At 44.5% G+C, this 13,360-nt stretch overlaps 1 protein-coding gene across 3 annotated transcripts in view; it reads left to right on the plus strand.

The window, feature by feature from the left end:
* GLI3 (GLI family zinc finger 3) overlaps nucleotides 1–13,360 on the plus strand; it is a 265,047-nt gene that overhangs the window by 79,951 nt on the left and 171,736 nt on the right. For 2 of the 3 annotated variants that reach the window (XM_027574614.2, XM_027574615.2), the window contains exon 3: nucleotides 7,592–7,834. In XM_027574614.2, coding sequence (XP_027430415.1) covers nucleotides 7,592–7,834 — 243 coding nt within the window. Of the gene's footprint in view, nucleotides 1–3,679; nucleotides 3,810–7,591; nucleotides 7,835–13,360 lie in introns of those variants that run through there. The other variant, XM_027574616.2, reaches the window with a different exon arrangement.

Consider the following 13,360-nt stretch of genomic DNA (forward strand, 5'->3'; position numbering starts at 1 on the left):
GACAAACACCAAGTTCTCCAACAAATCTCTAATACCTCAATGTTCATGAGACTGTTACTCACAGATAGGCATAAATGCACTGTTAAGCAGAAGGAAAAAGAAATGTGGGCCTCCTGAGAATTTATTGTCCTGCCTTTGATGTCCCTAATTAACTCACTCTGTGTAAGCAGTGACTGGCAACTAATAGCAGGCTAATAGAAGAAGATTCATGACATTTCGGAATTCTTAATTCAAGGAAGGGTCTTCACAGGCTCGTGGAAACGAAGGAAGATCTCCTTCCCCCTTTTACAGGACGGCCTGCAGGGGCCCTCAGGGGCCCGTTTCATCTGTTTTCTCTTCCCTGGTGTAGGCGGGACTTGGCTAGTGCTGTCTGGAAGTTTCAAAGTTGGTTAGTACCGCTGGGTTTGGGTTGGGACTTAAACACCCTGCCTGGCATGTTGGGTAGAGTTCACCGAGTCACAGGAGCACTTAGCTGTCCCTGTCACTGACGCCCAGGAGCCAGGGGGAGCAGGGGTGCTGACCTCGGATTGGTGAGGGTTCTGAGGCACGGAGGAGAGGGCGTGGAAACCCTGGAGGCCATGGGGCATGCCTGGTGAGGCCTCAGACAAGCTGATAGTGTGTTATCGGCTCCTGATTTTCCAGATGGGCAAGGAGCCCTCATCGTATCATCTTTAGGGAAGGCAGGAGGCCGCTTGCTGCATGTGCCCTCAGAGCTCTGGGCTGTAGTGGGGCTCACAGCCATCGCTGGGTTGGCCTCTTAAGTTTATCAGAATTGTCATCTTGCCTTCCCTACCTACTTTCTTCTATCCCAGGCGCCCCTTTTGAAGTTGCATGGAGCTTTGTAAGCAGAGTAGCGGGGAAGGAGGTGAGAAATTAGTCTGCCTATGAGCACCAACCTGCTCTTTGGAGCAAGTAGTTTCTGGTGAGGGGCCGGTAGGACGCTGGTCAATCTAGACCCCGTTTTGTTCTTTGGCAAAAGAACTCTAGATATGTTAAAACAATTACGGTACTTGCACGCCTCTGATGGACAGCCTTTTCTACTTTTTCTCCTTTCACCTGGGACCTCCTGCTTGATGAAAGCAGGAAGAGGGAGCTGCCCTGTAATCTTGGAGGGAGGGTTGCCACTGGAATTTCTCCAGAGCTTCAAATCCTGCTGCTGGCCTCCTCTTGCAGGCCCTGCAGTTGGTTTAAAGGTTGCAGACAAAGCTGAGCGCTCTCTCCTGATCCATCTGGGCCACTCCCTCTGTCATCAGTCATTGTCAATGGGAGATGTATGTGTAGCTGCACAAGGGCGATGTCTGACCCCAAGGGCGTTGGAAATGTTCTTAGAGAAGGCATTGTTTGCTCGCTGCCTTTGGAAGCCAAGCTCCAGACATTCTAGGGAGCAGCCCCTGGCTGAGGCATAACTGCCGTCTAGGTGCAAAGAGGCAAGACTGTGTTTCTAAAACCTACGGGAACTCTATTTCTCCTTCATGGCTTAATTCTACAATGCTTCTGAATCTACTTAGCCTCTTCTCTTTTTCATTTCTGGCCTCTCTTTGGTCCAAGTCATGGGGAGAATTCTGAAGGAGGGAGGCGAGGTTTTAGAACCTGGATCCCGCTGGTTTTTATTCAAGGAACATCGAAATTGTAAATAACCAAAGAAATAAAGCTGACAAGATGCAACAAATGCATAATAGGGAAAAAAAATGAAATAATGCTCTTTCCAAACCCAGCGAGGCAATTTTCCTGGGAGGAAAGCAGAAAATGGGGCTGTTTCTTGTCCAGATCAGGAAGGTGGGGCCCTAGGCTCGCGGAAGCACATTGAAAACTGCAGGAATGCACAGATGCCATTGGCTGAGCCTCTGAATGCGAGGGGGTGGGGGTGCGGCCGGGTGGAGGTGTGCGTGTGTCTCACGCCCCTGTGGCGGGCACGTTCCATGGTACCGAGCCCCTGAGGTCGGATGTGTCACCATCAGGTTGTCATTTGGGCCCCCTGGGTGTTTCTCAAGAGTGGGTTATAGTCATAAAACCCTGATGGGGGAGTATCAGAGTTTTGAAAATGTCTATGCATAAACCTGTGATGACTTTGTTTTCTTCTGGTGGTGGTGGAGGGGGGTGCTGGGAGTGCATACAGGTATCATTCCCAAACCCTGTCCACAAATAGACCTCCCCTCCTGTGAACAGGGCCATTTGGCCTGGTCAGGCCTCTTGCATGCCTTCCTTGCGAGTTTACCACTTTGGAAACAGGCAGCCTGTTTCTGGACCTGGTCCCCTGTCCCACAGGTTGTTGTGGAGATCCAGGGAGATGGCAGAGATGATCGCATTCTGTGGCCATGAAGGAGTCTTTCTTTGCTTAAGGAAGGGGACCGCGTCTGCTTGTGTGAGGGGTCAGGTGTAGTCATCTGCATATTGACTGAGCCTCAGACCTATGTTTTAATCCATTTGAAGATGATTTTATTATATCATTCCGTATAGAAATGGTGCAGTCTCACAAACTCAGACCTTCTTAAGCATGGAAATATTATTCTCTTGTTAGAAGCCCAATTCGGCTAGAAATCTGAGTATCCAGTCTTTTTTTTGTACCCCCCCCCTTAACATTTTGTTGCCTCCTCCCCTCCCCACCCCCATCCGCCTCTCCTTTGGGCTCACCGAAATCTGAGTGCCACTTTTCTGGGAAAGCCTGATATTCTGACTTCAGTTTTGTAATTTAATGATGGAGAGTTTCCTTAGTAAACCAAATTTAGAGTCCTAGAATGCTTATCTTATATCCAGACCTTGAACATAAAAGGCATTTTATACCCGCAATTGTTCATTTAATGAGCAATTGCAGAGTGCAGGCCGGTTAAGGGATTGAGCTATATGCACTATTATTGCAAGAAGTATTCCGAAATACCAGAAATAGGACGTAAGCTCTGATCAGGGAGACTGCGAGCACAATTACCTTCTTTTCAAATCCTTCTGTGACACTGCGGGAGGAAAAAGGACTTTGAAACTTGAAAGGAAAGAGCTTGCTTTCAACCTCAAAAGCTAGGAGGAAAGGGCTCTGAAATTTGCTCAGAATTCCCAATTCACCATTAGCCTGTTTCTTCCTTTAGCCTCAAGGCATTCTCCGCTTTTTGAAAAGATGTTAAGAAATTCAGTCACAATAGAGAGCCTAGTTTTGAACATGTTTCACTCGGTCCATTGAGGTCTGGGCTCCAGCCTTTGTGTGGGGTGAATTGAGCTGAGCGGCTAGCTGGTTGGAGACAGGTGAATGAGGAGTCGCTGTGCAGTCGCAAATTCTGGCAAAGAAAGAAGCTCCCCCCCATCCTTTATTTTACAATATGCATTCCTGTACAACCCTGCTAGTGGTAATACGTGGAGTTGAGCCTGTTCTTAAGTCAATACAGAGTACTTGGTTTATAGCAACTCTTGTTAAGTTTGTCTTGTAATTGAAGCTGCTGTTGACCTTGCTTGGGGACCATTTGTAAAACCGTTTATTTAGCATAAACTGAAATAATAAACCCTCCTTCTCTCGGGCTGATTGTTATAGGGTGACATTAGTTTGATTTAATGATTAGCCGCCTGACCCTTTTGCTGGAGAGAGGGGCTTGAATAGAGAGAGTTCACTCGGAAGCACTCAGAAAGAATACTAATGAGCTTGTTAAATTTAGCATGGCTCCAACCACTTTTAATTCATCTAATGGGAGCAGCACTGCCTGGGAGAGGGAGAGGGAAAGCAGGAGGCAGGGAGACACCGAGAATGTTCCTAGAGGGTCTGCACACTAGAGAAAGCCCACCAAGAGAAGTTTGCAGAAAGTAGCTAACCAGAGCCTGGGGTCCGAGTTGTAAGTATTGCCCGTTGTCTTATACTCTGTGTCTTTTCTTGTCTTGGGGGAAGAGAGGAGTAATGGTGTTAAAACGGGATTTAAGGGAGCAGTTTAAAAGTCGATGTTAATTTAAAAAAAAAAAAAAAAGCCACGTGCATGCACTGTGAGCTCCTAATCAGCTTATTTTGCTAGGGCGACGGGGTGTTCCTAGTCGGTGATGCAGTGCAGGGTTTTATTTTTATATTGGAAGAACTGTCTGAAACTTTTATCTGAGGAGTTTGTGAGGACATGCCCAGGAGTGTGTGTTCGAGTCCTGCTTCACGCAGCGCACTTTCTTCAAGCCTTTACCGTGAATGGTGTAAGCTGCGTGCTCAGCGAAGCGACTTTTGAGCTTTCAGACTGAGGTCATAGCACGAAGACTCGACTTCGGTTGCCTTTGGACGAGTTTGGAAAGTCTGGGACAGTTTGTAAAATGTGATGGCTGGGCAGCTCTCCATCTGGGGGCAGGACTTTGTTAACTTCCACTAGAATGTGGATATACACAAGGAGGGAGGTACAAAAGGGGGATTATGATGACAGTATTTAAAATAATTTTTCCCCGAAACTTTTTAGTGAATTGCATGTTTCCGTGTGACCACCCCCACCCCGCCCCAAGTTAGCAGCTGTTGAACATAGAGAAGCACGAACAGTCCCCTTGTGTTTGGCCGTTAAAGTCCATTGGCAGATGCTCCTGGAGCACTGGGCTGTTTGCTTACATTTTTGCAGCCGACTTCTGCTTGTTGCCATGGTGGACAGTATGTTTCTGTCAATAATTTGGCCTGGCGTTGCCTGTCTGCACTGACTCTCAAACTTTATTGAACAACTCGGCACAACTGAACAAGATTAGACAGCTTTCGTCTTTTGGCTGACTGAAAGGGTTGCTAAATTTATAAGAGCAGGCAGGAGTATTGCTTGGAAAGTTTCCTTTTCACTGTGGAGAGCGTGCTCTCCAGCCTCAGAGCTGTTTGTATTCTGGAGCGTGTGTACTGTCAAGTTTTGATCTGAGTGCCCGTCAGGAGCAACTTAGTACACAAGGTAAACTTCATGAAATATTTGTCTACTGGAATTTTTTGGAGAGGAGGGGAGAGTAGGTAAGAGTGTGTTAGCGTCGACTGTTGTAAAGTCAGTCTGATGAAAGTTGCCATGCTCAAAAATTTCGTGCCTGCTGTTTACTAAGGCAATTAGTTATAATTTTTTCTTGTATTAAGTGTTTAAGCTCTGCTTATTTCTCGTTATAACTTTCATATTCACACACATTAGTTTATCTCTCAGAAAATAATCAAAGTTTCGTACTTGTGAAAAAATCACTTAGCTGAAAATACACCCCATTTCGACTCCCCCCATACACCCCGCCCCAGCAATTACTTCCTTCTCCCAGGAGGCTGGGGGAACCTGGGAGGACTCTGGTTAGACCATGCCAATTATTCAGTTATTTGTGAAGTTGGATTCAACTGCTCATCATAAAGGCTCGGCTTCTAAGAAACTCTCTCTATTATAGGGATGCAGGTTTAAGAGAAGAAAAGTTAATTTCTTCTAGGAAGATTAAGTCAAGGGAATCCTGTTTTCAACTTGGAACAGATTAGTGGAGCTTGGTTATTCATCTTAACCAGAGAATGCTAATTAATGTGTCACAGTGGCTCTTGGTGAGGACTCTGGTTCTCCAGACGAAGGTCCATTCTACAGAATTTGCACCTAAGTGCTACAAGTTCACTTCAGGTTGAAATTGGAAATAAAGATTTTATACAGGGGCAAATTAGTGGAAAATATGACTTTGGCCATTGGTAGGTTATAGGAATTTTTATAAAACAGACTAAGAGTTTTAATGTTTTTAACACACTTTTGCTTTTACATAACAGAAACCCTTATTCTATAGCCTGCAACTTTATTGCTAATGAAGTATGAGGGTGGAGTGGTGCCTAAAAGTATTAGTCAGAAGGGAAAATAAAAATGTAGGGGTTTTTTGGGGGGGGTACTTTGTTTTTAAATTAGCAAAAGCATGGTTTGAATTGCTCTTGTAAAGATCGATGTGTGAAAATGTGGGATTACACCCATTTTTTTTCCTTTTCAGTAGTTACTTGATAGATTAAACTCATCATTTATCCCATAATTACAAGATTTGGTGGTGAAGATCTGCACGAAACAATGCTAAATAATGTTTTGCAGTTATCCTGCAGTAGTCAGCAAATTCACTGTAAAGACCAAAGCATACCTCATTGTCTATTCTGTTTTGCAAGTCATTTGCTAGACTGAAAAACAGAACAAAACATTGCTTATTTCTTCCAATCCCAGACACAAGCAGAACGATTAAAATTGCTCCTGGCTTTGGGTAGTTCAAGTTATTAGTATCACAAAACATAGTCGTGACTATAGTTTATATTTTCATGCTTGCCCATGTTTATAGCTACACTTTCTTCTGAATTTGTACAAACAGCCATGAAACTGCTAAAGCATATTTTCCTGTTTTTTTTTTTTTTTTTTTTTTTTTTTTTTTTAGGGGCTCTCAGCCAGCTATAACTACTTTATGAAATACTCTGAAGATCATTTTATGTGTTGGGATAAGATGTGTTCAAAATCTGTCCATCCAGAGTGTACAACGCTATTATTACTTACATATATATGTATATTTCAGATCAAGAATGGGACATCATTCTCAGATGTCTGAGCTGTGCCCAAACAGCTTTGTTTCCATCAGCACTTACCTTCCAGAACACAGTCTGCTGATGAAATGCAGAGTTTGTTTGGGAGTATGTAATGCAGAATGTGTGTATGACTCTAACAGATGAATTGGCCCATTTGTTGTGGATTCAGATCACTCGTTCGGTTTAATTTTATGCATGGGCTCTTTGATCTGCTATTCTAGAAAGGTCATCCAATCACATTTGCGGAGAGCCCTAATGGGTAGATGGGAAGTTCCTACAGATCAAAGGGAACGGAAGTATTAGGAAGCTGGAATATTGAATGTATGTGGAATTTTGTCAAGCTGTTTCGTAAGCGTGTGAAGCAGCGTCTGGACCCCAGCAGAGACCGTGCCTGTGTCTGCATCACTGATGCCTTCCTCACCCACTGAGCCATCTTGCTCTGGGAATTAGTCTTACTCCATTTGCTTCTTGGTTCTTGGCTCTGTTCTATGGGCTGCAGAAAGAAGTGTCTTGCAAAGGGTACTGTACGTAGGTTTACCTTTACCCCTCGTAACCAGTGGGTCTTTTGTCCCATTTCTAGCTCCACTAAACCAGTGGGTTACAGATCTGACTTAAAAAAAAAAAAACCAGGAAAACTTCTGGATCACTTTAGGTCCTTCGACCCACCGATCACCCAGAGGCGCAGTGGGTGTCCCAACTGCCTGATACCTGAACGGCCCAGCTGAGGGACAGGCAGGGGGAAGCTGGACACCCATGGCCTCAGGCTGGCAAAACTTCCAGCTCCACTTGTGACCCGCAGGGATATTGGCAAGTCCCTAATGAAAAGCCTCCCTGGCAGATTCACTTGTAAGCTGGTGATGATAATTTGCTGACCCCCTCCATCTCAACTTAATAGGCTCATTTCCTGCTCCCCTTAGGCCTTCGATTTGTAATTTGGACCCTCATTCATAAGCAGTGTTGTCTGCGGAATATGTCATCATGGTGTAGCTTTCAAAGTTGCCATGAATGAGAAATAGGGCTTCTTTTGGGGAGGAGGGATGGAGAGGGAGACCTAACTGATGACTGTTCTTGGATTGCTCCTTCAAGTGGCTCACAGAGCTTCCATTTTCCTTCTTTCTTCAGAGGATGAAAGTCCTGGACAGACCTATCACAGAGAGAGAAGAAACGCAGTCACCATGCAGCCACAGAGTGTCCAGGGGCTTGGCAAGATCAGCGAGGAGCCTTCGACATCCAGTGAGGAGAGGGCCTCACTGATCAAGAAGGAGATCCATGGGTCCCTGCCGCACCTGGCCGAGCCCTCAGTGCCATACCGCGGGGCCGTGTTTGCCATGGACCCCCGGAATGGTTACATGGAGCCTCACTACCGTAAGTGGTTCCTGCCCTGTCACCCTGGTTCCGGGAGCCATGGAAGGCTGCCCACGCGCTGTATGAATTATTGGGCTGGTATTAATTTATACCAATGTTTAATTTACTCTCCAGTTTTTTCTTCTTTTTCTTCTCCTACATCCTGTCCATTCCTCTTTTTAGAGAGAGCCATTTTCTTACATCTCTAAGCCAGTCCAAGCCTCTGTGGGGAAGCCTTCAGGAAGGTGTCCATCTGTGGCTAATCCACATGGACCTTTGCTGGGAACGAGAACCAGATTTCTTCCACCCAAGTAGACACTGCAGGAGCAAAATTGGTTGATGGGGGTAGTTATTAAAGTGGGCTGCCCTGGCAGAATTCCTGAACAGCATCTATCCCCATTTTGAATGATTTTTTTTTTTTTTTTTTTTTTTTTTTGCTTGTTGAGAATGAACGAACTCCTTTGGAGCAAATCAGTGCTAAATTCCTTAAATGTGGAAGATTTTTCTACACGTTTTACTTTCTTCTCTAACTGGCAGACCGGAAACATGGGAAGCTCCTTTTCCAGCACTAATAAAGTTTAAGTAATTCACTAGGACTCAGAATACAAATATACGATGGCTTTCTCCAAGAAAAATGTATAATGGTTGACTTTATTTGTGGCCTGTTTCTAGTTAAAAAATATATATAATTTGGTTGTGGAAGTAATGAAGTTCACATTGAGGTGCCAAAGCTGCAGCTCTTGATTACAGATTTATCACCTTGCCAGGATACAGACTTGCCATTTAACCTTCCCGGCTCCAATTCCAGATGATCCATTGAGCTCCAGAGAGGGGGACTGGTTTGTGTTTCCCTTTTTCCACATCATTCAGAAATTTTAGTGTTTTAAGGCAAAAGGTCATTAGCCAGATGACTGATTAGCGAGGACAGCTGATTAGTGCCCTTTTTTTTTTTTTTCCCCCTCAAGAAGGTGCCCAGGATAAAAGCTAATTTCATCCCTTCGTTAGCTGACTTGTAGCAGAGGGGAATGTTCCCTCATCAGGGTGCAGATCAAAGAGCCTGGAGCAGACTTACGTCTCAGCAACTGCTTTCGCCCTGACCAGATTACATTGTTGGTAGAGATGGAAGGTACATTATTTCTTTAAGTGGTCAGAAGCATGGAGGAAAAGGTTTTATGGATTCTTCTAGGCTTTTAAAAAAGGCTACAGCTTCTCTGATTAAAAAGCATTTCTCAGCCCTGTTGCTACAGTTGTTTCTACAGATCCAGAAATGAGGAGGAGGTGGGTGCTCACTTCTTTTTCTGTCTTCGTTGAAGTTTATTTCATTTTCTTTTAGGAGCGAGAGTTTACAATAACGTTGGCAAAATGTTTCTCTGAGCACATTCTTGTTTTCTATATTGTATTTTTATTTGCGAGTCTCTATTGGAGAGCTCCGTGCAGAAGATGTGAGGGAATCTGCGAACTTCCTCCCTACTAAGACTCCCTGAGTATATTTACTTTTTTAAAAAGAATCGATCTAGTTTATTAACCACAGGTTCCCTGTCTTGTTTTCATCCTTATGTGTGAACACAAACTTTCCCATCTCATACTTAAGTTTTGCTCTCTGTTCCAGATGCCCACTAATAATTGAGGTATGTAATTGGGCAGGACAGCTGACGAATACTTCTTTTCTGGTTGATGGAAGTAGGCAGATGATCGTTAACTTTCTCTCTGTGCCATTCAACCTGCAGCTTGCTCTTGGTCCGTTTCTTCTAACGGTTTGCCCATTGACTCTTTTCCCCTACGTTTGAGGGATAGGCTCTCTGCACACCTGGGATCCTTGGCACCTCTTGGCAGCGTGCGTTTGTGACCCATCCCTTGGGCCTCAACATTAACTACCTCAGGGCACTGCAGAGCTCTTAGTGGGGCTTGGAACTGTTCTATTTAGAGGACATAGACCAGTACATTGGATGCTCCTTAACTTTCCCCGCTGTATTGTTCAGGGCATTGTTAAAACTGCATGATGACTGACAAGCTATGGACGCTTGCCTATAACCAACTGGCAGATGCCATTTTGACCCACCATCCCAATGTACTCCCTAAATTGGTCATAAATAAATAAATAAATAAATAAATAAATAAATAAATGAGATCCTTACATCTACAACATGGCTGGGGAGTTCTAGAGACCACACAGATTGGATTACCATTTAGTGGATGGGGCTCAAGCTCCAGCTTTGCCATGTAGTGGCTGTGCGGCATGGCCAGGTGTGCCGACCCCACTAAGAATCATTTCCTAACCATTTATTTGGTGTTATAACGTGACTGCTCTTCCATGGTGTTTTCCTGAGAATTAAGTGAGACGACGCAAATATGGTATTTAGTAAAATCTCTGGCTCATGGTGAGTGCTTCAGATCATTATGGCACCTGTTTTCCTGTGCCTCCACTTCCTCCTGTTCCTTCCATTCCATCATCACTGCCGTCATTACCATCATCACCACCATCCTCGTCATCGCCACCATCATCACCATTGTTGTCACCACCACCCCCCTCATTGCCACCACCACCACCATCACTCCCATCAGCACCAGCACCACCACCACCCCATCATCACCACCATCACTGTCACCACCACCACCATCACCGCCATCACCCAATCACCACCACCATGACCGTCAACACTGCCACCATCATTACCAATACCACTACCATCACCACCAACACCACCACCATCATTACCACCACCACTGTCATCACCACCATTACCACCATCACCATTATCATCATCACCAGTGCCAGTACCATCACCACCATTACCACCATCACCACCAACACCACCCCCATCATTACCACCACCACCATCACCACCATCACTACCATCACCACCATCACCACCAGTGCCAGTACCATCACCACAAACACAACCCCCACCATTACCACCACCACCATCATCACCACCATTACCACCATCACCAGCAACACCATCACCAGCATCACCAGTGCCAGTACCATCACCACCATTACCACCATCACCTCCATTACCGCCACTATCACTATCCTCATCACCATCACCACCATCTCCTCCAGAACAACCGAGCTGTTTTTGTTAGTGCTGCAGTCCTGTGTATTCCTCTGCCTCCCTGAGCTCTGTGTCTTCTGTAAACAGATTAGAGATCGAGTGGACTGTAAATCTTAGGAAGAGGGTTGGTGTAGTCAGCACTGTGTATGGTGGCCTTCTGAACATAACCTTTGTCCCTGAACCTTAGTGAATTGACTATATTTTTTTTCTATTTTGTAAGTGAAGAAATATTAAAGCTTTTAAATGACTTTGGGAAGTTTTAAACTTTTAAATATTTGTATGTATTTGTATGTATGTAACAAATACAAACTTAATATACTTGGAAAAATGAAAGCTGCAGAATTATCCGTATGAAATATTTTATTTTATTTTATTTTTTTAAAAGATTTTATTTAGTTGCTGGAGAGAGAGAAAGAGCAGAGGCTAGAGAGAGTGAGCGAGAGCACAAGCAGGAAAAGCTGCAGGCGCAGGGAGAAGCAGGCTCCCCGCTGAGCAAGGAGCCTGATGTGGGACTCGATCCCAGGACCTTGGGATCATGACCTGAGCTGAAGGCAGCCACTTAACCGACTGAGCCACCCAGGTGTCCCCCATATGAAATATTTTTAAAGATATCCTAAACTAAGCCTCAAGGAGTTAGGTAGGTTGTAATGCTACTTTTTCTGGAACTCTATTGGATATTTTAGTCTTCTACCAGTATTTTTTTGGTACTTTATAATAAAATCTGTCTAGCTTCTCGGATTTAATTATCCAGGGAAAGCTAATGAATGAACAGCACAATGCTGAAGTTGATAGGTCCTCCAGAAATTTTTAGTGTATGAGAAAAGTGCGGTCTTTTTAAAACAAGGCATGCAAGTTCGATCACGTTCTATACTCGTCAGTCCTGCGGTGAAACTCTCAAAACACAAGTTTGCTGCAGACCTTCAGTGGCTCAAGGTTCAGAAACATCTTTGTAGGCTGTTCCCTTTTCCTATGAATCGTGTGCCAACTCCACCAGGTTTTTGGAGAAAAAAGACTCCTCCAATCCAGTGTAGCTGGGCATGGGAACGCTCCCAGGAATTCCTTCTTTTCTCTGTGGTTGGAAAATGTGGACTTTCCAAGATGCCTAATTTGTGCTTCTATATATACTGACTTTGTATTTCTAACGTGTGGGCAGGCTTCCTGTAAGATCGGAAAAGGGAAAATTGTTTCTTTACCCTCAGAAGGACATCTGTACAATTTTTATTGCACAAGACTTGATTATCCTTGGGTATGCAGTATTGCGTCTTCACAAATGGCACTTAGGCTGGATTCAAAGTATTTTAGGTTTTGTGGGTTTGACTTAAAAAAAAAAAAAAGAAAAGAAAAAAGAAATACCAGGGATAGCGGGCACTTCAAACATTCACAACATATGTTTGGAATAAAATCTTCACAGGGGGCACTGGAGGGTATTCTCTCCTGAAGGGTCGCTGTGGAGGGCTTGTATATCAAGGCAAGAAAGTAGGGGGTCAAGCCGCACGGTTCAGATGTGGGGTGATGCTGACAGGCGGGCAGCTGTAGGATCACTAGCGCTTTGTGACTGGGGAGAGCGTGGGAGGGGCTGGGTTTCAGAGACCTGAGTTTCTTGTACCGGACTCAGGATGAGGACCCCCATCTCCCGCCTGAAGATTTCTCAGCAGTCTTAAGCTGTCCCTGCTCTGTGGGTAGCCAGGTATACTTCAAACTTCCATCACCCCTGAGTTCACTCACGCCAGGCGTGTATTCTCTTAGGAACTTGCACAGGCAGGTGACATAATAGTTAAAGCATTCCTGTACCCTGGCCGACGCTTAACTTTTATTCTCTTCTGTGTTACGGAAAACATCTGTTTCATTGTCTTCTGTCTTCCTGCGAGGAGTCTCCCTTTCTGACTGTCCCTGCAGGAGGTTTTGTGGGGAGCGTCTCAGATTCACGAGTCCTGCCACATAGGACCCCTGCTGGTTCAGTGACGAGAAGCAGAAGGCCATCCCCTTTTCTAAAATTTCAGGTCTCTTTTTACAGTTTTAGGGTCGTGAAGATGCTTTTCTTCTGCCCCCAGCTGCTCCCACGCAGTAGTAATCCCTCATGGAAAATGTGATTCATTCCTTCATGCAAATGCTTTGATTGAAAACATACCACTGGTATTCTTCCTTATGTTTCCCAGCTCAGATGACAGAACTATTAGTTGCTAATTAGCAAAACCTGAAGAATTAGCTTAAAGAAAAGAAACTGAATTTTTAATTGCTTGCATTTATTTTCTGTGGGAAGCTGATGTGCCAAGCCCACTTGCATTCTTGTGTGCTAAAAAAAAAAAAAAAAGTACAATTTTTTTTTTCTACCTGTCTGTCTTTATATTAGGTGACTTTCTACAGCCCTTAGAAATACATCTTCTAAGCGAGTGGAAGAGAAGATGTGTACTTTACATATTTAATAGGTGCACCTGCTCACGTCTGTCTTCCTGTTGGAGTGTCATCTGGAGACTGTGAAAGACAAAAATGC

The sequence above is a fragment of the Zalophus californianus genome, chromosome 12 (genome assembly GCF_009762305.2).
Source record: "Zalophus californianus isolate mZalCal1 chromosome 12, mZalCal1.pri.v2, whole genome shotgun sequence".
NCBI classification, from domain to species: Eukaryota; Metazoa; Chordata; class Mammalia; order Carnivora; family Otariidae; genus Zalophus; species Zalophus californianus.